Here is a 26,717-nt window from a genome sequence, read left to right as displayed (position 1 = left end):
AGGCTCCCCGTCCCTGGGATTCTCCAGGCAAGAACACTGGAGTGGGTTGCCATTTCCTTCTCCAATGCACGAAAGTGAAAAGTGAAAGTGAAGTCGCTCAGTCGTGTCTGACTCTTAGCGACCCCATGGACTGCGGCCCACCAGGCTCCTCCGTCCATGGGATTTTCCAGGCAGTACTGGAAAATGGGGTGCCATTGCCGTCTCCGAGAGGGATATCTACTTGTGTGCAAACAGAATGACAATGAAAATTGTCTATACAATTCCTAGCGGCCCTCATGACCTTTTAGCTGTCTCAGAGCAATGCTTCTGAGGGCAGTGAGGTGCACTAGATAAAAGTAGAATGTCCTTAAAAAAAAAAAGAGGTTGTTCTTAGAGACACCCTCAAGAGAGGTAGGCAAAAAGGGTAATGCTGTTTTCCACTTCCAACTGAATTTGGAAAAAACCGTTCTGTCCATTAAATTATTCTCTAGGCAATAATTTTTACATTTTAAACCAAATTCATATGTTCCAAAGCTGAATTTATTTTATGCCCACTTTCATTTCCTTTAGGACTGTGAAACTGTGCGACTGGGCTGGATGACTGCTCAGGTGTGAACAACTCTATGCCTGGGTACAAGTAAAGCCCTTCCTGTCTATATGGACAGACACTATGTCCCAGTGAACACACATGTGCACTGAGGACTCAGGTTTAAATACAATCAATTAGTGTGGGACAAAGTTCAAACATCCAGAGAGAAGCACTGTGTATTCCATGCATCCCCCCAAAAGTCTTATTTCAGTCAAGTAAAAGTTATAGAATTAGAATCAGTTCTAATGAGGTGGATGAAACTGGAGCCTATTATACAGAGTGAAGTAAGCCAGAAAGAAAAACACCAATACAGTATACTAATGCATATATATGGAATTTAGAAAGATGGTAACAATAACCCTGTATACGAGACAGCAAAAGAGACACTGATGTATAGAACAGTCTTTTGGACTCTGTGGGAGAGGGAGAGGGTGGAATGATTTGGGAGAATGGCAATGAAATATATATAATATCATATATGACACGAGTCGCCAGTCCAGGTTCGATGCACGATACTGGATGCTTGGGGCTGGTGCACTGGAACGACCCAGAAGGATGGTATGGGGAGGGAGGAGGGTTCAGGATGGGGAACACATGTATACCTGTGGCAGATTCATTTTGATATATGGCAAAACCAATACAATATTGTAAAGTTAAATAAAATAAAATTTAAAAAAATTAAAAAAAGAATTTATATTCTGAGTTTTTGTAACTAATCTGGTTAGCTTTTCATTATTTCATGCTGTAAAATTTTAAAGACAATCTAAATGGGTAACAAGTTACAAATAGAAATAAAACTTGTCCTTGCATTTTGAATTAGTTCCAACCAAGTATCTGGAGGTTAGAGTGCTTAGGCAATAAATGACTAGGTCTTGCATGTCATTCTCTAAACACTGTTACTTTTGAGAGTGAAGAGTTAAGACATTAGTCTGCAATGTCTTCTGGAGAGACTGGATTCCTTTCCTTCCCTACAAAGAAATGCACTTCTGATGGTTGGTACAGGAGATTAACTGTGTAAAAGAAAACACGAGAACTTTGCCAGGGGTTTCATTTGTTTGCTGCTCTCTAAAGCCTTGATACACAACATGTGCTTGGTGCAGGCAGTTCAGCATCACCTAAGAGTGAGTTAGATGTGCAGACTCTCAGGTTCTATATCCCACAACCACGAACTGGAATTTGAATTAGCAGTTAAACAGGATCACCGGGTGATTCAAATGCATAATAAAATTTGAGACCCAATTGCTAAAGTTCCTTCCAGTTGGAGGAGCTTATGATCTTATAATAACAAAATCTGACTCTTGACAAAGGTGTCTTTAAAATAAGGTAAAAAAGAAATGCACTGATTTGAACATAATAACATTTTAATGAAAAGAAAGGATTGTGCCAGGCATGCAAGAAGTACTGCCTCATTTAATCCTCACCAAAAACCCTAAAAGATGAACAGTATTATCTTCTTTTTACAGAGAAGAAAAAGTTGCTGAGAAGTGAAAAGCTTTGTCTGAGGCCGCACAGCCTGGGAGCAGCAGTGTCTGTCTGGGGAACCAGGTCTTTCTCCCTCCGAGTCCTAAACTGCTTCTAAACCAATTACTAGGAGAAGAATCTAGGAAAAGGTGCCAAGGGTAGTCACAAACCAAGTGAAGCTCAGTCAACCAACAAACAAAGGTTTATCGATTACTTACTCTGGACCAAGAAATGTGCAACTCTTAAAGGAAACCTAAGATGTGAGCAACAAAGCAAAATTAAGACAATGAGTATAAAATCTGTGATTCAAGTAATTATTAGAGACAACCAGACTTTAAAAGTGATTTGAAATGTTAATAATAGTTATCTCATGGTTAGTAGAATTGCTGCTTTAAACTTTCTTATCTGAATTAATCAAATTCTCTAAAAGGAGACAGTTTTTATGAAGCTATGCTTCTACCAGTTTAATATGATATTTTAATAAATAATAAAATAGATTAATTAAAAATGATTTTACACAAAAATAAGCAAACAAATCACAGGCCTCAAAGTTTCAAACAGGTCATACTCTTGGATTTTTCCGTTTCACTTATTTTTACATTTTTCTTCTAGACATTATATACTTATTCTGCCTTGTGATTCAAAATATTAACGTACTTCCCACAAACAGCAGATGGCACCATGCATCAGTGAAAAGAATGACAAAAAAAAAATGTCAGAAAGGTCAAAGCTGTCAAAATTGATATCTTTTTAAAATAACTCAAATTTTCTAATTAGCTTTGTAATAGTGACAGATAATTTAAGACTTCATTTTGAAGATTCACTTTAGATGAGGAAGTTACTTTTGATCCAGTTTTGCTGATGAAAACTTGGGAGAGGATACAAAAGAGGAAAGAGGTATCCTACATTGTAAAAAGTCCACTGCAAATCAACTTAAAAATAGAGCTCTTAACATAAAAACTCCCAACTCAAGAAAGGTTTCTGGGAGAATAAACATTCAAAGGGAAAATTCAAATCGCTAAATTATTAAAAGAACAAATCTAATATACAATTTAAGATCATAAAATCATTACTGTATCTTCAAAAGAGATTTTAATCAATAATCTGTGGTATTGTCAACTACACATCACAAAGAATTACATTTTTTGCCACCAAACCACATCATAATTCTTTTCTTTGACTCCAAATGCTCCCAAGTATTGTCCCAAAACACAATAAGAATCTGAGAGGCATGCTAAAAGCCAAACACAGAGTGTGAGTGAGTCCTTTCCTTCTTTGACCAGCAACCCAGCAAGCAAATAGACATTACTTCAGATACTATTTCATTCCTGGAAACATCAAGCACCTGGACTATATTTTTACAAAGACAGAAAACAGATTCTATAGGCACAGTTTCTGTAACAGTTATAGAATGAAAATGAAAGCTTAAAGGCAAAAATAAAAGTGATATAGAAGGTTATATATTATTGATACTTCCAATTTGTAAGACTAAATTCCACTAAATCTCTTTTTCCAAACCAAAAACTTGCAGGGATTGGTCAAAACCGGAGGTCATGTCTTCAGAAGTTAAAAAAAAAAATACCCAAGAACTCATCAGAAATTTTCCCACAATATTTTCCTTTCTCAATCTTTAAACTATGTATGTAATGCTTTGGGAAGAGGGTGATGTTTTTCATCGTCTCAGGTATTTTTCCTGAGTGAAACACAGCAGTAATACTTCTCAAGGGTTTAACTTATAAATAGTTTTGCCCTTCAATCATAAAAGTTCTTTGGATCCAAACAATGATTTTAAAAAAAATGAAAATTCACTTAAAACCATGCTCTTGGCTCTAGGTAGTCATTCGTTTCTCATTCAGTTCAACCCTATTCTACCCTATCTCATCTTTTCTCATTGAGTTGTAAGAATTCATCAAGTCTTCCAATCCTTAACCATGCCCTTAACAACAACCATTCTCTCTTTTCTGTATGAATTCTGTATGAATCCACCCACTGCCCTTCATCTCCTCTGTTGCCACTTTCAACTAACTACCAGGTTCTATGGGCACCAGTCCCTAACCTGTCTCCCTGGTCTTCTTGTTCCCCTTCAATGCATTCACAGCAGCCACTGTTGTGGTTTAGTTGGTCACAGCCATACTCATCTCTAAAACAATTAAATCAGACCACACAATTCCATCTTATAGATCTTCACTGGCTCCTCCCTGCACTTGGAATGAAATCCCAGGTCCTCCTCGACATGGCTGCCAAGCTCTGTTATCATTGGGGCCCACCCACCTCTTGGCCAACTGCTCTCTGTGATCTACCAGTTCTGCCTTTCTTCAATTTTCTCCCACTCAAAAGCCTCCCACATGGACCTTCCCCACCCATCGCTGAGAATTCTCGGCTCATCTCTCAGATCTCAGCTCTAAATGTCACATACTCAGAGAGGTTACTCCTGAGACCCTAATCTAAAATAGGTTTACTTATTACAGAAATCTTGAGGCAGCTTGTACTTTCCCTTTATAGCATTTCCCATTATAGCATTCATCAAAATGTGTAATCACATATGTTTTGTATTTATTTATTATTTGTCTGCTCATTAGCTTGTTAGCTCCATGGATAGAAAAATAAATCTGTTCTATCAACCATGATATGTGTTAGGTCTAATGCACTGTTGGAATATATTAGAGATTCAATATTTTTAAATAAATGGATGATTGGATGAATGAATACAACATTTCCCTTTAGTGAGTATCTCTGGTCCTCTAAATGTTGAATTTACTGTTTATTGTTGTTCTAGAGACAAAAGACAAAGCTTCACTTCAAAACAACTTGGAAGCATATGCTGCCCCTGTTTTTGCTTTCCTGGCATCCTCCTAACTGCTTTAAGTACCAGTCTGTCTCACATTCATGTTTGGGATGAGAGCTGCCTACTTTTCACTCTTTTTCAATGCCTTTGAAAGCAAATTAACTGATGAATCCATTTAGACTCTCTTATAAACCTTTAATAACCCAACTTTAAAAATATCTAGTTACCCTGTTGAAATGATGCAACACACCAATGTATTCTATGAACTCCTGTCCCTCCAAATATAAGAAAATATATCAAAAAAGGCTATAAAAATCTAATTAAAATTTTTGCATACAACATATAATGTGTTCCCTCCCCCGTTAGTCCACAACAATGTAGGACCATTAGACAATTTGACATTACACCACATACTCATAAATGTAGGTTTACTGCAAAAGATAAAAGGTGTAAGTACTAGAGGATAAATCTGTAAAAGCCATGATCTTCAACATCAGTATTCACTCTTAATGCTGAATTCTCAATGAATATGTGTCAGTTGACATCACACAACTATTCTGGCTCTCCCAGGATTACCTTTTGAAAACATCTATTTCATCATACCATTACCCTGATTTAAAAGTTTCAGTGGCTTCCCATTTATATAACTGTGCTTCCCAAACTGCAGACACCAAATCCGAGGTAACAGTGAGTTATGTGTGAGCGAAAGAAAAGCCAAAACAAATATGCTACATCTCTTTGGACAAACAGTTTTAACTTAAACATTTTCAGGAAAAAACATTTACATTAAAACAGCTCTGGCTCTACTGTGGAGCAAAATAAAAAATTTAAAACTGAATTTTAAATATATGATATGCAACTATACAGAAGCTTTGCGTTTGTGAAACTGTCAGACACATGATAAACAGTAAATATGTCAAAGAGACATCACAGACGACTTCATTCATTACACCAACAGTGACAGTTATGGCCCAGCAATCCTGAGCTTGAGCAGTGGACCTCCCTCCAGTTTGGATCAGGTTTTCCTTTTCTTAGGAGCTCATCCCTAATATATCACTAGTGTCGATATAATATTAGCTTGAACCACAGGAAACTGTCAATATTCAATGCCTTTTGATTTACAAAAATGACATACACGTATGGTTCAACATAACAGAAGAGTCCTTCTGGTATGCAGTCACCTCAACCTGCCTCCTTAAAAAAATATCTGTTAGTTCTTTGTCTCCATCATCAATTACTATTACTGGCCTAAACCAGACTTCAGTAAATGTCGGCTTAGGATTCAATCTGAATCAATTTGTACACAAGTATAAGCAAGTATTATATGTTCTATATTTTGAGAAAAAAAAATTCCCTCTCCTTCAGGTTATGGCATAAACAACTCCTGTTTGTCATTTAATAGTACTGAAGGAGCATGACCTAAAAAGAAATGGGAAAGCCATTTACAGTCATGCTCTCATACCCTAATTGATCAGTGCATTTATCTCCGTATGCTACTGGGCTAACATATAAGAAAACCATTCTAATAAGCCACTTATGTAAGTGTAGAATCTTTTAAGCTTGGTTAACTATTTCTACTATTAAACAAAGAAATAGGCTTCGTCAGAGTAAGAGTGCCTGGTATCAACCACAAAGAACTGAGTATCAAGTCACACTTCTCTTTGTAAAAAAGAAAAAAAGTTATTTGTGAATCGGACTTTTAAAAAGCTTTGAAACTTTTTAAGAAGGAGAAATTTTAGATTTTCAAAGAGATTTTTGAGTTTAGTATATATAAACATATTATTAACGATCATATATCATTTTCTGACTTTGTGAAAGTGAAAGTCTGAATAAGCCTCACAAATCGTCCACATTGAAAATAAAATGCAGACTCATTTCATTCCTTACTTGGCAACTGCTAACTTTAAAAGGTTCCATCTTACTCTTCACCTAAACCTTTATGAAATAAAATACCTGCCTACTTTTAATCATAATTTGTCCTGCTGCAGCACTGTCATGAAACAAAACTGATCCAGATATCAGTTCTGAGGAAGTTTAGCTGTTAAAATACACATCTGTTTTCTGTCAACTTGGCTTTGTTGATAGGCCCATAGTAACAGATGACCAAAATAGCCTTGAAGAAAATCAACAGAACGAGGTTCTCACCCCTAGAATCAATCTGAAAATACAGCAACCACATAAACATTGCTGGATATTTCCCTTAACCTTTGTGTTTCTCTGAATTCATTACCTTGGACTATTATTTTACTTCCTAGAATTTGCCAAAGTAATGAATTCTAAGAAATGAAAAAGTGCACTATTCTCATGCCTCTCCATCTCACTCTTTTCAACTTCCAGAAAAAGGACAGTGCACCATTCAATAGCTCCCATATGGGACAGAAGGCAGCTCTCCCATAACTCTCCACTATTGTTGCTACTGACGATTAGAATGATCAACAAGTATATAACCTTTAGCCCAAACACATTTCAAAATACAAGCACATAAAAGTATTAAATGAGCATTCCTTAAACTTCAGAGAATTTTAAAATCTAGAAACATTTGTTAAATTCATAAATTTCTAGGGTCATAACTTTCAAGAATCTTGAGTCTCAGATGGGGCTACAGAATTTGTGTGATTAACAACCTCGCCCCACCCCTCTTCCAAATTATTTCTTTGAGATATAATTCAAGTACCATAACATTCAGCCTTTAAAGGTGTTCAAATCAGTAGTTTTGAGTATATTCACATGATTGTACAACTATCTCAATTATCTAATTTCAGAACATTTCATCACCCTAAAAAGAAACCTTTTATACCCAATCTCTCTTCCCCAAGCTCCTGGCAACTACTAATCTACATTTTGTCTCCATGGATTTGCATATAAATGAAATCATACAATATGTGCTCATTCTGTCTGGATCCTTTAACTTAGTACAATATTTTCAAGATTTATCTAGGATGTATCAGCACATCAGGCCTTCTATGGCTGAATAACATTCCACTACATGTGTATACCATATTTCGTTTCTTCATAATTCAGGTGTTGGACATTTGTTTTGTTTCCACTTTTTAGTTATTATGAATAATGCTGACATGACCATTAGTATACAAGGTTTTTTTTTATGGGGGTATTTTTTTTTTGTAAATTTATGTTTTTAGTTCTTTTGGGTGCATATACAGAAGTTGAATTGTTGGGTAGTATGGTAACTCTATTTTTAACTTTTTGAGTAATTTCCAAACTGCTTTTCAAAGTAACTATAATACTTTACATTCTCATCAGTAATTTATGAGGGTTCCAGTGTCTTCACATCCTAATGCTGGTTTTTGTCCAACTTTTTTATTATAACTATTCTAGAGAGCATGAAGTATGTGCTTTTAGTTTGCTTTTTCCTGGTGACTCATGATGTCAAAGATCTCTTAATGTGCTTATTGACAATCTGCATATCTTCTTTGGGGAATTGTCTATCCAGATTCTTTCAGTTCAGTTCAGTCGCTCAGTCGAGTCTGACTCTTTGCGACCCCATGGACTGCAGCACGCCAGGCCTCCCTGTCCATCACCAATTCCCGAAGTTTACCCAAACTCATGTCCGTTGAGTTGGTGATACCATCCAACCATCTCATTCTCTGTCATCCCCTTCTCCTCCTGCCCTCAATCTTTCCCAGCATCAGGGTCTTTTCAAATGAGTCAGTTCTTTTCATCAGGTGGCCAAAGCATTAGAGTTTCAGCGTCAACATCAGTCCTTCCAATGAACACTCAGGACTGATCTCCTTTAGGATGGACTGGTTGGATCTTCTTGAAGTCCAAGGGACTCGCAAAAGTCTTCTCCAACACCACAGTTCAAAAGCATCAATTCTGCACCGCTCAGCTTTCTTTATGGTTCAACTTTCACATCTACACATGACTACCGTCCACTTTTAAAGTGGCTATCGCTCGGGAGAAGGGGACGACAGAGGATGAGTTGGCTGGATGGCATCACTGACTCAATGGACGTGAGTCTCAGTTGGTGATGGACAGGGAGGCCTGGCGTGCTGCGATTCATGGGGTCACAAAGAGTCGGACACGACTGAGCGACTGATCTGATCTGATCTGATCACTCTTTTATTATACTTGATCTTAGCCAAATGGATGAGATGCTTGAATGGCAACACTGACTCAATGGACATGAATTTGAGCAAGCTCCGGGAGTTGGTGATGGACAGGGAAGCCTGGCGTGCTGTAGTCCATGGGGTCGCAAAGAGTTGGACACAACTGAGCGACTGAACTGAACTGAACCCCTTTATTCATTAAGTTGCAACAGTTCCTTTTGTATTCCAGATACAAAGCCCTTATCAGACATGGGATTTACAAATATTCTCTCCCATTCTCTGGGTTTTTTTTTTCCCACTTTCTTGATAGTGTCCTTTGAAACACAAAAATTTTAAATTTTGATGAACTCTCTTGTCTTTATTCTTTTGTTGCTTGTGCTTTCAATGTCATATGTAAGAAACCATTGCCTAATCCAAGGTCATAAAGATTTACAGTTAAATTTTCTTCTAAGACTTTCATAGTTTTAACTCTTACATTCAGGCCTATGATTGATGTTTTTGAGTTAATTCTTAAAGATATATGAGGCAGGGGGTACAATTTCTTTATATATATATATATCTCTCTCTCTCTCTCCAGTCATTCCAGCAACTTTGTTGGAAAGACATTATTTTCTTGTTGAATTGTCTTGACATCCTTGTCAAAATCAACTACCCAAAAATGTATATTTGTGAACTCTCAATTCTAATCCATTAATCTATGCATCTATACTATAATTAATTAGCTAACAGACTTTCACTATTGTACTATGTCATCATGCTCTTCTGATATTAAAAAAAAATTCTCACAGAACAATGAATATTTATAAAATTTCAGGCAATGCACTATTGGACATAAACAGAAAACAACTAAACTGATTTTGGGAGAAAAATAATATCTGGGGCAAGAACTGGATCATATTTCTACATAGGTGAATGCTGCTGCTAAGTTGCTTCAGTCGTGTCTGACTCTTAGCGACCCCATGGACTGCAGCCTACCAGGCTCCTCCGTCCATGGGATTTTCTAGGCAAGAGTACTGGAGTGGGGTGCCATTGCCTTCTCCGAGATAGGTGAATAGGCAGAGTTATATCTACCAAAGGTGACCTGTTTTGCAGAAGCCTGATGATTTTATGTATTTCAAGATAGGCTCACTGTCTCTGAATGTGTTTAGCACTATTAGCTTCAACCCAGTCACTTATTTTTAAGCTGTTTATATTTCAAGTTAAAAGTTTATTATTAGACAATGAGACAATAATGTGCTTTCCTCTGCTGAACAGAAAAAAGAACACTTAGAGATTTTATCAGGACTACTGGATATCTATCATTCATCTTTTTACAAAGAGTCATATAATAATATTAATAAATATTCCTTTCAATCGATTTACAGGAAGACAGATTCTGAATACTGAGAATGCACTAATTTTTCTCGGTAGTAAAGATTCTTATGGACAAAATGGACTCTTGCCTGTCTGCCAATTAGCATAAACAAGAGGACTAGTCAGAAGCACTATGCACCTACTTCACTGGGAAGTTGGAGAACAATTAGACCATGACCACTAAGTGCTATGAGTCAGAAACAACTACCAGATAATGACACAGCCCAAGCTGCAATAGGTCAATAGGTCAATGAGTCAAACATGCAGGAAATTGTTCTGTTCAACTGAGGAAATTTTTCTGGCAGTATTTCTCACAAAGAAGGGCAAAATGGGATATATTACGAGGACATGGATAATAAGCAAAATGTCAAGTGGACTTCTTAGAAAATAAGAGCATCTGAAAACCCTGATGAGACAACCTAAAAAGCAAGAGACCAGAATGTTCTTTTATGCTTCTTTTATAACTAATGCAATTAGCTATTACAGTAGTGGTAGCTGATTACTGTATGTCTAGATACAATTGCTCTGGGTAAATAATGTAAAAGTCAAATCATTATTTGGTTAAAAATGCCAAATAATGGATGCTGATGCTAAAGTACCTGAAAAGGGAAGATAGAGAAGAATACCAGAGCATCAGAAGAAGCCATTTCATGATGAAATCCTGCTAGACCACAGAAGGAGCAATTGAAATACAAGAGCAACAAATTCTTGGACTGAGATACCTCAACTAATGTTGAGAAGTGACAGAACTCAGTCTTTAAATGAAAGTAGATAATGGGGATTTCTTATGAGAGACAAAGATGATGGTTTATTTGGACAATAATAGTCAGTCTATCAAAAAAACTATTTCTAAGTTGGCCAGTCATATGATGAAGATGAAGGGCAGCAGTTTGTTTGGAGAAGGTAAGAATCAGTAGGACCAGGGATATAAAACTTTAAGAAATGTGTGGCCCAGAATCAATTTCCAGAAAAGTCTGCCAGTATGCCATGCTCAAATCTTTGAGACTTAAAAAGGAAAGCTTAAAGTTTATCAGTAAAAACTGGGTATGAATAAAACTGAATGGTAAAAACAAGGAACTACTCTCCAAAGGAAGGTCTCATTTCCTATCTACTTCCAGTTGACATATATGACAGTTTCTTCTCTATTGTACAATCTAAATAATTTATAAATCAGACTGTTATGAATAATAGCAATGGAGGTCTTTAAACTTGTATTAGTTAGAAGATGCTTTCACAATCCAATTTTCAGACAATGGGAAGCATTCAAATATTTCATATTGCTTTGCACATAATTATGAAAATAATTTACACAGACTGACATTACATGCTGCCTTTACTCAAACCCTGTTTGAAAAAATAAACCACGAAAATGATTTGGAATACTGCTACCACTTCAACTCTGAGGACCATAATTTTTAAGATTAAACTCTATATTAAAACTGCTACTCCTCATTCTAATTAAATAAATATCTATGGCTGGATAATACATTTTTGAGATATTATTTTGAGATTGATAATATAGTTTTGAGAGTAAATATTTATTTAATAAATATCAAATGCCAAATTTTAAAGCAGTTAACACTAAATAATTTCAGTCCATGAAGTATATACTCAGAAATATTTTGATTTTCCAGACCCACCAATGACCCTTCTCAGAAAATCTGCTTCCATGCAGAGTACCTGCTGAGTGTGCTGTAGGTCATGTGACTTCCCCCAATGGCTACCCCTATCACAAAATACTGCACAAAAGATGGACAACTAGCCTAAGGAGACACATATATCTGACTCATTAATCTGCAGGCTGATTTGAAACATGAGCAGGACCAATTACGTTATCCCTGAAGAGTGTTATCTTAAAAATATAAAGACAGTGCCAAGAGGTTAATCTTAGAGCCGAAAGGTGATGGAAGAATTTTCTGAGATATTTTAGGCCCTGTACAAGTAAAGGTACAAATATATAGGTCAGGAAAAAAGGGGGAACATCTAATTCATAAAGAGCAAGACCTCAATACAGACGAGTGGCTGGAGTCTGTGTGTCACGTGTCCTTCCTGAGGTCTACTTGCTCATATTTTTCTGGGTTCCCTCTATATTTATAATAATTCCCTGATGACACAGTGGTAAAGCTAATGCAGGAGATGTGTTTTCAATCTCTGGGTCAGGAAAAACCCCTGGAGAAGGAAATGGCGACCCACTCCAGTACTCTTGCCTGGGAAATCCCACGGACAGAGGATTCTGGTGGGCTATAGTACATGGGGTCACAAAAGCAGACTCAACTGAGTGACTAAATAACAACATTTTACTGTGTTTAAGCTGCTATGTCTAAGTTTCTGATTCTTAAAATATCTTAACTAAAAGAGAAAGGATTCCTAAATATATTAACTTATTTTTTTCTCTTAAAGACTCAAAAGAAGTCTTATATTTCAGCCCATAGGATTTCATAAAAATATCTACATGAGGACAGTAAAAATAATCTTCTGCATTCTTTATTCCTACTCTTTTTCAACAGATATTTCACGTGTGTCTACAAGTTGACTAGGTATACAGTAAAACACAAAAGAGACATGGCTCCTCTTTTCAGAAATGTGTAATCCACTGACAGAAATAGGTATTTGAAAAGTAATACACAATAAATAAATAAACAACCACCAACTTACAGGGTTCCACCAGAGAAGGTAAAAGGATGCATTACTTAAGAATGAGTGATCACAGAAAGCTTCTTAGAGAAAGAAACATTCAAACTTAGATCTGAAGGAGTGGGCACATAGATTAAGAATACATTCTAGGCAGAAGGTAAAGATTACATGAATGTTTTCAACCTGAAAAGATCTTAAGTGTTTCAGAAACTAAAAGGTGGTCAGTGTTGAAGTATAGTGAATAAGGGCAAGACTGACCCAGGGATGCCACTGGGGAGAAAGGAAGGGAAGATTTCAGACCAAGTGAAATAATATAAGTTTTATTTAGTGGGAAATCACTGCAGGGTTTTGCTTCAGTGACATGACCTGATATTAGTTTTATGAAAATTTCTTGATGCTGTGGAGAATCACAGGATAAAAGAAAGTCAAGTGTTAACATGAGTTAGGAGGTCAGGATATGAAACTGAGTAGTCAAGAAGCAACAGTTAGAACCAGCCATGGAACAATGGACTGGTTCTAAATTGGGAAAGGAGTACATCAAAGCTGTATATATTGTCATTCTGCTTTTTTAACTTATATGCATAGTATATCATGTGAAATACTGGGCTGGATGAAGAACAAGCCAGAATCAAGACTGCTTGATTCTGGGAGAAATATCAATAACCTCAAATATGCAGATAATACCACCTTTATGGCAGAAAGTGAAGAGGAACTAAAGAGCTTCTTGATAAAGATGATAGAGGAGAGTAAAAAGGCTGACTTAAAACCGAACATTCAAAAAATGAAGATCAAACTATCTGGTCCCATCATTTCATAGCAAATAGATGGGGAAACAATGGAAACAGTGAGAGACTTTATTTTCTTGGGCTCCACAATCATTGCAGATGGTGACTGCAGCCATGAAATTAAAAGATGCTGCTCCTTGGAAGAAAAGTTATGACCAACCTAGACAGCATATTCAAAAGCAGAGACATCACTTTGCCAACAAAGGTCCATATAGTCAAAGCTGTGGTTTTTCCAGTACTCATTATGGATGCGAGAGATGGACCATAAAGAAGGCTGAACATTGAAGAAATGCTTTTGAACTGTGTTGTTGGAGAAGACTCTTGAGAGTCCCTTGGACTGCAAGGAGAACAAACCAGTCAATCCTAAAGGAAATCAGTCCTGAATATTCATTGGAAGGACTGATGCTGAAGTTGAAATTCCAATACTGTGGCTACCTGATGAGAAGAACCTACTTAACAGAAAAGACCCTGATGCTGGAAAGATTGAAGGTGGGATGAGAAGAGGACGACAGAGGATGAGATGGCTGGATGGCATCACTGACTCGATGGCCATGAGTTTGAGCAAGCTCTGGGAGTTGGTGGTGGACAGGGAAGCCTGGTGTGCTGCAGTCCATGGGGTCCCAAGAGTTGGACACAACTGAGCGATTTCACTTTCACTTTTCACTTTCATGCATTGGAGAAGGAAATGGCAACCCACTCTAGTGTTCTTGCCTGGAGAATCCCAGGGACGGGGAAGCCTGGTGGGCTGCCGTCTATGGGGTCGCACAGAGTCGGACACGACTGAAGCGACTTAGCAGCAGCAGCAGCAGCAGAGTGACTGAACAACAACTGAGTATAAAGACATATTTTCCTTTGAAAACATATCTTGAAAATGGACTTGAGAAACCAGTGAGTACAATGTTTTCCAAATAATTGTAAATTGCTCAGATATATGCATGTATATATATACACACACACACACACACACACACACACACACACACAAAGCATACATAAAGACATACATGAGAATGATAAACACTGAATGGTCCCTCTGAAACAGGGAAAAGGGAGTGTGTGTGATCAGGAAGAGGTAATAATATACAAAGCTAATATTGTTGGTATTGTTTTATTTCTTAACCAGAGAGGTAGATACACAGGAGTTCACTATATGTCTTAATGATTTTTAGTAAGTTTTATTATTACTTTTTAATTTTTGTTTGTTTATTTGGCTGTGCCAGGTCTGAGTTGCAGCACTCAGGATCTTGAATTATGACATGTGGGATCTTTGGTTGTAGCAAGGGGGATCTAGTTCCCCGACCAAGCACTGATCCCAGGCCCCCTGCATTGGCAGCATGGAGTCTTAGCCACTGGACTACCAGGAAGTCCTTATTATTTTTTTTTTAATTTTTATTTTATACCGGAATATAGTTGATTTACAATGTTGTATTAGTTTTAGGCGTACAGCAAAGTGATTCAGTTACACATGAACCTATTCTTTTTCAGATTCTTTTCCCATACACGTTAATATAGAAGAGTGACTAGACTTCCCTGTGCTATAATGTAGGTCCTGGTTGATTACCTATTTTATACATACTAGTGGGTACATGTTAATTCCAAACTCCTAATTTATCCCTCTCCCGACAACCCTTCCCCTTTGGTAACCATAAGTTTGTTTTTTATCTCTGTAAGTATGTTTTGAATATTTAATATTAAAAATAATGAAAGTGAAAAGTGAAAGTGAAGTCACTCAGTCATATCTGACTCTTTGCGACCCCATGGACTGTAGCCTACCAGGCTCCTCAGTCCATGGGATTTTCCAGGCAAAAATACTGGAGTGGGTTGCCATTTCCTTCTCTGGGGATCTTCCCAACCCAGGGATCGAACCCGGGTCTCCCGCATTATAGGCAGACACTTTACCATCTGAGCTACCAGGGAAGCCCCATAAAAATAATAGACTATGTTTATTTTATTCAATCAATCCATGTAGGTACATTTAACTTCTACAAGTGTTTCTGCAACCAAAAATAGTATGAAGTAACTTTAGTTATTCCGATTCAAGTTGAACTGAAAGATTTTTATTGGGAAAAAAAATGTCACCCTACAACTTAAAGTCAGTGATTTTTGTTCTGATTATGAGAACTAAACACACAAATACTGTGGGTTACTGAACAGGTTCAAGGTATATAAAGTCTTTGTGAGTCTGATTTTACTGAAGCAAAATACCACTTCTATTTTTAGGAGTAAATGTATTTTTGTATTTTAAAGTACTAGGTTTAACATGTATGTTCCCCCGTTGATCATCTTTCATAATTATCCCACACTCTCTAGTTCTTATTTAAAGATTGACCTTACATATTCCCAGGGGCACAAAAACCTGCTTCTAGAACAAACACTGCAGAGGAACTGTAATCCAAGCACTTTGAGAACAAAGCACGTAGCAGTAACTTTCCCTTTCACTCCACAGCATCATCTGTCTCCAAGATGCTCCCTGGAGCATAGAGGCCGCACAATCAGCCACCCTTTTCCTCTCCCCCCTACACCAAATGAAAACATGTAATCAATAAACTTACACCAGATGCTCCATCAGCACATCCATCAGCACTACTTTTGAAAGCTGTCCAGAATTCAACCGCTTTTAACCACCCTCACTGCCGCTAATCCAGACAACCGAGACTACCACAATTGCCTCCAACTGGTCTCCCACTCCCCTCTTTGAACTCTTCCCATATCTTTTTTCAACAGTGTAACTGGTGCTCGGGATAAGACATAACCTCTCCAGTGGTTTCTCGGTCCACTAAAACCTAAATTCTCTACAAGAGTCAAAAGACCTGATTAAGGTCTGCCACATTTCTCTTCTTTCTCTTTCTCCATAGCATTTAACACCTCTGATATACTATAATTCTACTTAGTCATCTGTTTATTGCTTGCCTCTTCCAAAGATAACAAAATTAATAAGGGTAAGAGTTTTATCTGTTTTTTCTTTACTGTTATATCCGTGAACTTGAATGATACCAAGTATTTAGTAGGTGTTAAAAAATGTTTTTTAAATGAATGAATGAATGAATATTCCTCTCAAAGTCACAGGAAGTAGAGATAGTTGTTCCACCATTTTTTAACTGGAGGTTCCTGCCTCTTTTTGTAATGTCAAAATTAACAAAAACACAAGAAAAAGCTATAAGACAACTGATGTGAGAACCATAAAGACCCTAGAAAGTGGGAAAGACATTAGCACCCAGAAACAAGATATTAAAGAGAGTTCTTTTTCTAGTCCTCAGATTTTCTATTGATAAGTAAAACATAAAAGTAGCCTATAGAGTTTTTACTGGCTAGTCCAAGTATTTGTTTCATTTCATGACCAATTACTACTAAAATTTTCAGAAAATTTTGTTTTTGTTCTTAATTTTCCTTATATCAGCTCTTTGTAATGTGCTTTAAATTCAACATGTTACTTGTTGAAGATATTAGTACTTCTGTAGTAATCATACCACAATACATAAATGTATCAAATTAACATGGTGTGATACATAATGATACAACCTTCAATTCACTTCAGTTCAGTCCCTCAGTCCTGTCAGACTCTTTGCATCCCTAGACTGCAGCATGCCAGGCCTCCCTGTCCATCACCAACTCCCGGAATTTACTCAAACTCATGTCCATCGAGTCAGTGATACCAGCCAACCATCTCATCCTCGGTCGTACCCTTCTCCTCCTGCCTTCAATCTTTCCCAGTACCAGGGTTCTTTCCAGTGAGTCAGTTCTTTGAATCAGGTGGCCAAAATATTGGAGTTTCAGCTTCAGCATCAGTCCTTCCAATGAATATTCAGGACTGATTTCCTTTAGGATGGACTGGCTTGACCTCCTCACAGTCCAAGGGACCCTCAAGAGTCTTCTCTAACACCACAGTTCAAAAACATCAATTCTTCGGTGCTCAGCTTTCTTTATGGTCCAACTCTCACATCCATACATGACTACTGGAAAAAACCACAGCTTTGACTATATGGACCTTTGTTGGCAAACTACTGTCTCTGCTTCTGAATATGCTGTCTAGGTTGGTCATAACTTTTCTTCCAAGGAGCAGCATCTTTTAATTTCATGGCTGCAGTCACCATTTGGAGTGATTTTGGAACTCCCCACCCCCGACCCCCCCCCCCCAAAAAAAAAAGTCTCTCACTGTTCCATTGTTTCCCCATCTATTTGCCATGAAGTGATGGGACCAGATGCCATGATCATCGTTTTCTGAATGTTGAATTTTCGACCAACTTTTTCATTCTCCTCTTTCACTTTCATCAAGAGGCTCTTTAGTTCTTCACTTTCTGCCATAAGGGTGGTGTCATCTGCATATCTGAGGTTATTGATATTTCTTCCAGCAATCTTGATTCCAGCTTGTGCTTCATCTAGCCCAGCATTTCGCATGATGTACTCTGCATATAATTAAATTAGCAGGGTGACAATATGCAGCTTTGACGTACTCCTTTCCCAATTTGGAACCAGTCTGTTTTTCATGTCCAGTTCTAACTGTTGCTTCTTGACCTGCATACAGATTTCTCAGGAGGCAGGTCAGGTGGTCTGGTATTCCCATCTCTTTCAGAATTTTCCACAGTTTGTAGTGATCCACACAGTCAAAGACTTTGATGTGGTCAATAAACCAGAAGTAGATGCTTTGCTGGAACTCTCTTGCTTTTCTGATGATCAAGCAGATGTTGGCAACTTGATCTTTAGTTCCTCTGCCTTTTGTAAAACCAGCTTGAACATCTGGAATTTCATGCTTCATGTATTGTTGAAACCTGGCTTGAGGAATTTTGAGCATTACTTTGCTAGCATGTGAGATGAGTGCAATTGTGCAGCAGTTTGAGCATTCTTTGGCATTGACTTTCTTTGGGATTGGAATGAAAACTGATCTTTTCCAGTCCTGTGGCCACTACTGAGTTTTCCAAATTTGCTGGTATAGTGAGTGAAGCACTTCCACTGAATCATCTTTCAGGATTTGAAATAGCTCAACTGGAATTCTATCACCTCTACTAGCTTTGTTTGTAGTGATGTTTCCTAAGGCCCATTTGACTTGGCATTCCAGGATGTCTGGCTCTAGGTAAGTGATCACACCATCGTGGTTATCTGAGTCATGAAGTTCTTTTTGGTATAGTTCTTCTATGTATTGTTGCCAACTCTTCTTAATATCTTCTGCTTCTGTTAGGTCCATATTATTTCTGTCCTTTATTGTGCTCATCTTTGCATGTAATGTTCCCTTGGTATCTCTAATTTTCTTGAAGCGATCACTCATCTTTCCCATTCTATTGTTTTCATCTATTTCTTTTCATTGATCACTGAGGAAGGCTTTCTTAGCTCTCCCTGCTATTCTTTGGAACTCTGCATTCAGATGCGTGTATCTTTTCTTTTCTCCCTTGCCTTTAGCTTCTCTTCTTTTCTCAGCTATTTGTAAGGCCTCATCAGAGAGCCATTTTGCCTTTTTGCATATCTTTTTCTTGGGGATAGTCTTGATCACTGCCTCCTGTTCAATGTCACAACACTCTGTCCACAGTTCTTCAGGCACTCTATCAGATCTAATCCCTTGAATCTATTTGTCACTTCCACTGTATAACTGTAAGGGATTTGATTTAGGTCAAGCTTACACAATGTTTTATATATATACACACACACACACACACACACACACACATATATATGTATCAATTAAAAACTCAATGTATCACTATTTGAGGGAGGAAGGTGGAGGCAAAGAGTAAGGATATATAATGAATCTATTCTTCAGATAACAGCTTCAGAAAAGTGCTTTGAAAGGGGGATTACACTTTTTGGTATTTAATCATATATCCCATACTGTCATTTTTTTTTCTCCTCATTTTTTTCTCCTCATCACCCTAAGAAAGGAGAGGCAGGAAAAATATCCCAATTTGAAGGGTCAATGATTTCCTTAAATTTCATGAAATACCAAGTTACTATATAAATCTGAATGTATTTGATACTCTAAAAACTGAACTATCTGGGAAGAGTCAACTTCAAACACCAGCTGTCAGTTATCTTGTCAAGACTAAAAGAAACACTGTTTTCCTTATATCTTTTGAAAGACCATGGAAGAAAAAACACTTTTGGAAAACTAACTGAATCACCCTAGTCAAAAAGAAACAGAATAAACATTCTATTAGGGACAATGGCTAAAATTTTGGTTTTAGCAAAGAAGCACCTCCACTGAGGGGAAAACAAAGATGTTTAGAAAGGTAAGAAAGAAACAACAGCTAGTTAAAGCCCTCTTAAGAATCCCTGAAGTCAGCTAGTTATAGAACAAACGGAGAAGCAACTAAAAGGATAGTACAGGTGGATGGAGCAGAATGGAGGGCAGTATTACTACGTGAATATTTACTACATAGGAGACAGCGTGCCAGGCACTTTATATTCATAATTGCCGTTAATCCTTAAAATAAACCCAGGAGCTAGATATTGTTAGCTTCATTTCACAGAGAAAGAAACTAATACATATATTGGTAAAGTGATATAGGAAGGATTAACTTAAAAACCAACTTTCTCAACTCCAATGTTAAGCTGTCTCTTCTTCCCAGAAGAAGCGCTTCTTCTGTAATTGAATACATTGCTGAATTTTCCCCACCAGGGTAACTTCCCTCATATAAGTACAAAAGTGATTCAGGTCTTAGACCCAGCTCTCAGTTCTTATTTGTATGCAGCATTAGAGATTAAGTGAATGAGTTTCATTTTGATTCATGCTCATGAACACTAATCTGATCCAGGACCTGCCCACTAAAAAAAAAAAACAAAAACAAAAGAAAATGAAACAAAAATCTGCACCTGTTCACAAGGAAGATTTTTGCTGAATAAAAACAACTCAAAAAGCGATGCTTAAGATACTTTGAAAAACTGTTTGGTAGCGTCTACAAAAACCCTAGCTTACGTATGTCTTGACCCAGAAATTTCACTCCTAGCTGTGTACCCACTGAAGTGTATACACGTTTATCAAAAGACAAGTTCAAGAATGTTCACAGCAACACTACTCATAATATTCCTAATCTGGAAATGACCCAAATGCCCATCAACAATAGAATGAAAGAATAAATAAACTGTAGTATAGTCACACAATGGAACAAATAAGCAATGCCTAGGGGCACTATAGGATGAATCTCACAAACAATATGATGAATGAAAAAGAGTTCATACTGTATGAGTCCACTTAAACAAACTTCAAACAATTAAAACTAATCTATGGTATTGAAAGTCAAGACCACATTACTCATCAGAGGAGCAATGACTGAGTGGTGGCAAGGAGGGCTTATGAAATACAGACAGTGTTCTCCTTTAATTTGGGTATGTGTTACATTAGTACATTTGCTTTGTTAAAAATCACTGTGTTTTATTCTTGGTGGGTTAACAGAACAGTATTTACACTATATTAATACTTTTAGCCTTCTTCTTATCCCTCCATATAAACAGAGGTATATAATAAACATAGAAGATTTTGTTCTTAATTTTTTTTCAACTATTGGCTAAATGTCAATCTACAGAGTTCTTCCATTTATCTGAATATAAGAATATGTATTTTCAACTCCAGTTTCAAATCGTGTAGCCATCCATCTTCACCAAAAAAAAAAGAAATTGACCCAATTTACCATATATTCAACTTTAAGTCAATATTTTATTTTATTTTATTTTTAATTTAATTTTTTTAATTTTATTTTTAAACTTTACAATATTGTATTGGTTTTGCCAAATATCGAAATGAATCCGCCACAGGTATACATGTGTTCCCCATCCTGAACCCTCCTCCCTCCTCCCTCCCCATACCATCCCTCTGGGTTGTCCCAGTGCACCAGCCCCAAGCATCTAGTATCGTGCATCCAACCTGGACTGGTGACTCGTTCCATGTATGATATTATACGTATTTCAATGCCATTCTCCCAAATCATCCCACCCTCTCCCTCTCCCACAGAGTCCAAAAGACTGCTCTATACATCAGTGTCTCTTTTGCTGTCTCATATACAGGGCCATTGTTACCAACTTTCTAAATTCCATATATATGCGTTAGTATACTGTATTGGTGTTTTTCTTTCTGGCTTACTTCACTCTGTATAATAGGCTCCAGTTTCATCCACCTCATTGGAACTGATTCAAATGTATTCTTTTTAATGGCTGAGTAATACTCCATTGTGTATATGTACCACAGCTTTCTTATCCATTCATCTGTTGATGGACATCTAGGTTGCTTCCATGTCCTGGCTATTATAAACAGTGCTGCGATGAACATTGGGGTACACGTGTCTCTTTCAATTCTGGTTTCCTCAGTATGTATGCCCAGCAGTGGGACTGCTGGATCATAAGGCAGTTCTATTTCCAGTTTTTTAAGGAATCTCCACACTGTTCTCCATAGTGGCTGTAATAGTTTGCATTCCCACCACCAGTGTAAGAGGGTTCCCTTTTTTCCACACCCTCTCCAGCATTTATTGCTTGTAGTAAGTCAATATTTTAAATAAAACCATTATTTACTAGGAGTTTTTCCTAATTCCAGATTCATTGACAAAGTCTACTAAAATTCTTCCCTCTTTTGCTACTTAACTTCATGTTCTTAATCTTAAGATGAATGAAGAAATCTTTAAAAGCATTTAACTTGGGAAAACATGAAATGACAATATGCTTTCTAAGAGTAAAATTTTAAGCTCAATGTCTTTCTCATTTTGCAATAGAATCTTTGGGCAAAATACTTTGCAGAGCTGTACAGAATAAAGAACTCCAAAAGCTTAACACTTTTCCATCTGAGAATTTCCAAGCCTTCCACTTGTAACTCAATATTAATTCATAACCATCAATATTTAAATTGTTTTTTTTAAAGAGAGAATATGACAGTAATATCTGTGGATGTTTCTAATTAAGACTATGTTGCCGTTTCTTCTTTTAGAATATTTGATCCCATATGAAAGAATGGCTTTGATATAAATATTTTATTAACCACAAGAAGGAAAGGGGCAAAGAGAAAACACAGACAAGCAGGAAATAAAAGTTTATCTAAAAATTTCCTTTGTAAATTAATCCTCTGACAAAGATGAGTTAGTGGAAAGAACAAATGTCCTGAAGCATACTACAATATCGTTCCCAATAAACTCTATTTTGAAAGGCTATTTTACTGTGTTAAGGAATGTTATCATTTATTTCCCTGGTTTCCACAATGCTGTGTTTACAAGCAATTCCATATTTTAGAAAGCTAGGCAACCTCCTTGAACAGCTGCAGAATACACATTTAAGGGAAGAGAAAGTAACACCTCTGATGCTCTTATTAATTTTAATGAGCATCAAAATTAATTAATCATCAGTGCTGTGATTATGATTCTGAATCACAGTGGACAACTGATGAAGGCTTATAAATTTTCTTTTCTTTACCCTACCATAAATATTGCTAACTTCCTTAGTAACTGATATTAGAAATTCAGGTCTCTTCAAGATGAAACTTCCTGAGGAATTATGAAATCTGCGTTCCAGAAGTCCTGTGGACAGAGCTCCAATGTTAGGAATCACACCATTCAGGAAGAGACAATTTCACAAAGTCACTATTCCAGTGTTATTACTCTACCAAAACTGACTCAAGAAATCCAATTTTACTGGTATGATTAAGCATGTTAATTTCATTCTCTTTTCTATAATGAACACCATAAAACCAATCTGCTATATATTTAGATAATATCAGCAACAAAAATGAAACAATGATAGTATTTGCAAGCTCTTACTATATATAAAGATAAAACTATTAAAATGTCATACCTATACTATTCTGTTTTTATAAATACCATGAAATACTAAATTCAGCTCAGTTGCAATGAGTAAGATATAGGCATATTTACTTAACAAAACTTTTAGTATCAATCTGTTTTAAGATTACAGAACTCAATGAATTTGCTTTTACTTTCAAAGAGCATTAAACTGAATTAAAAGAGCCAGAATTGTTTATTTACCACACCAATTTGGACAATCAAGCAAAGCAGAATTTTTAGCACAAATGTTTAATTTGTTTTATGTATATTGTGCTCACATCATTTTGACTCTGAATAAGGTTTTAGCTCCTAATTTTGCATTCTTCCTTTAGGCTTAATTTAAATAGGCATTTTAGAAACTAATTTGTAAGTAAAATAAATAGGAGAATTAAATGTTTCATCAACCAGGTTCTCTGGCTGTTATACTATTCTGAATTTGAGAATTTATTCTGTGACTCTCAGTGAGTCACTCAACTTTTCTATATCAAAATAGATTACAAATGTTTTAAAATCTTGTGTTTATAAAATGCGCCGCAACCTTTATATATTGTGCAACTGCTGCCTAGAACCTTTGAAGAGCAAAACCCAGCCATGTTTGCCTATAACGTGGTTACTGCTATAGCAGGTTTGAAAATGACAATTATGCTTTATGTAGATTATATGTTTTATCTTTTTAATCTTATTTTTATAATTAAATTTCTAGTTTCTGGGGTGATTAAAATGGTTAGAATTTTTTTAAGGAAGTTATAAAGCTTTATCTAAAAATGTAATACTGTAATACAAAACTGTATAGATTACATTAGGCTTACACTTTTGATTACTCCAGCTTTTTACATTAAGACAGTTATATTTTTAAATATATTTATACTCTCAATAAAAAAGTTCTTATCCAGCAACTTTTTATCACTGCAAAGACTATTAAACATTTTGATGGGCAGTAGATGATACATGTGTGTGTAATATTACTTACATCTTTCAAGTATAGAACAGTCTTTTGGACTCTGTGGGAGAGGGAGAGGGTGGGATGATTTGGGAGAATGGCATTGAAATACGTATAATATCATATATGAAACGAGTCACCAGTCCAGGTTGGATGCACAATACTGGATGCTTGGGGCTGGTGCATTGGGACGACCCAGAGGGATGGTATGGGGAGGGAGGAGGGAGGAGGGTTCAGGATGGGGAACACATGTATACCTGTGGCAGATTCATTTTGATATATGGCAAAACCAATATAATATTGTAAAGTTAAATAAAATAAAATTAAAACAAAAATAAAATATGTAGGCTAAAGAGGAAAAACCCACACCATTTTCCTTTTCCCACCATGTACAGAGCGACAGCAACCCATGGTGGTAATTTGCATTCCAAGCAAATATATCAGAGAAATCTTCTTTAAACAGGTTGAATAAATTGACTAGAAAAATTTAAAAAAATAAAAATAAAAATGTATTTAGTTATAAAATTAAAAAAAAAAGAGTAAAGTAAATAAATACAGACACCTATGGAACTAAAAACAAACAAAAAAGAAACAATATAGATACCTAAGGAATTCGGCAAACAAATTTCTGAAATACTCTGTCTAAAAAATATGGTATAGAAGCTTTAGTTTATCACTTCTCAGTTAGCTGGCAAGAGTCTCAAATAACATACAGGAAGAGATACCTTATGACTTGAGAATTTAATTACCATAAAATTTTCATTTATATTCACTCTTGGAGTATAATTACACTACCATTAAAAATACTCGATCCTGATTTCATTAATTTAACTTAAAAGATCCTTTATATTAGTAATGCATAATTATACAGATACAGGCTTATTGTGAATGTAATGATACAAATTTCATTACCGTATTTTACTTTGTAGAAATTATATATGCCTAGTATTTTAATTTCTCACAAATAATAAAATTAAAGTAGTCTTGACTGAAAATTCAAATAGAACCTTTTGGTCAGTATTTCTGGCTTAATGTTCTTTTTTTAAGGAAAAAAGGAAATGAAGAAAACTGGAACCATTTTAAGTAGAGACTATTTTCTATTTTGGCTAAAATATGAGAGATGGGATTCACTCTACCTCAGAAAGCAGTAAGTCAATGATGTGGAAGACCATGCAGAGTGGGAACTTGGCAGTAAAAAGAGTGAGAAACCACTGGGATGCGTACATATGCGCTTCTAGGTTCAGATCAGTAAAATGGTTGTGCAGGTCCGGTAACTGCTCCTGAAAGTCAAAGTGGAAAATTGAGGGGGAGGAACACTTGAGGATGCTCTATTTTCTGCCACAGCTGTGATTTATGACGAGCTGGCTATGATGACTCTCAATTTACTACAATATTCACTGAACTTTATGTAACTACACAGAAGTGATGACAGGACATGAGAACTGGGGATGTGACCAAGGACAAGACAGACTTGTTTTGAACAAATAACAAAGATCAGCTCTTGCTCACTTGACTCTTCCTGTTTCTTGGGAAGCGCCTGCAATGAGAGAACGCCTGCAGTCCAGCGAGTGCTGTGACTGCACGGTCAAGTCCCAGCATTCCCGTTCAGGGCTCACGCCTAACCAGCCAGGAAAACAATGCACCTTCTCTTTGAAGACCATTGAATATCAATGTCATTTAGGTTGTATGGTATTACTTCAGTCCATTATGGTACTGAAGCCCAAAAGATAATCATACTTTTAACAATCTAGTTTCAACATATTAAGAATGATTAAGGATAGAAAATGTACTAGTATATCATGTATGAAATGGGATATCTCCTAAAAAGAAAAGCTTTATGCTAGCTCTTTCCCCCCAAAGTATACAAGTAAATGCTTTTAAAAAGCATGAAAAGCAAAGTAAAAAGCATTAGCATAGCTATTCCAATAACTGAAAGACAAAGGCAAAGATACATAAAAGCCGACTTTAGTTTTCTTTTCATATACAAGATGCTTTTTGAAAAACACCCCTATGTGCCCATTAGGTATTTTTAATGGGGTATTGAAGAGTCATTAACAAACAAAAAGTGCTAACAGAAAATGCGTTTGGTTTCTTCATAATACCATGAGCTAGCTATTCATTTATCAAGTGCTTTTATTTGACTCTCAAAACTCTAAAGAATAATTGATCTTTGATAAAAAATACGAACTTTTGTAAATGAAAGGTGAAACAGTGAAGAATACCAAACATTTACTTGGAAGAATTAAATTTCTGTAAAACAGCCTATTGCCCTTACTGTCCATAGATAAGCAGATTCTTCCACACGGTCTTTTTCCCCCTCAGTGCCCATGTGTCGTTGGTGCTTACAGTTCTTTCTGACATCCTCCTCCCCCTTTATTTCT

General features: G+C 36.4%; 1 protein-coding gene across 5 annotated transcripts in view; it reads right to left on the bottom strand.

Moving 5' to 3' along the window:
• Positions 1-26,717, bottom strand: part of RABGAP1L (RAB GTPase activating protein 1 like) — a 742,566-nt gene that overhangs the window by 236,928 nt on the left and 478,921 nt on the right. For all 5 annotated transcript variants that reach the window (XM_055582719.1, XM_055582720.1, XM_055582718.1 and 2 more), the window contains exon 17: positions 25,473-25,616. In XM_055582719.1, the coding sequence (XP_055438694.1) occupies positions 25,473-25,616 (144 nt within the window). The remainder of the gene's footprint in view (positions 1-25,472; positions 25,617-26,717) is intronic.

The sequence above is a fragment of the Bubalus kerabau genome, chromosome 5 (assembly GCF_029407905.1).
Source record: "Bubalus kerabau isolate K-KA32 ecotype Philippines breed swamp buffalo chromosome 5, PCC_UOA_SB_1v2, whole genome shotgun sequence".
Lineage (NCBI taxonomy): Eukaryota > Metazoa > Chordata > Mammalia > Artiodactyla > Bovidae > Bubalus > Bubalus kerabau.
This window is presented reverse-complemented; position numbering and strand designations above follow the sequence as displayed.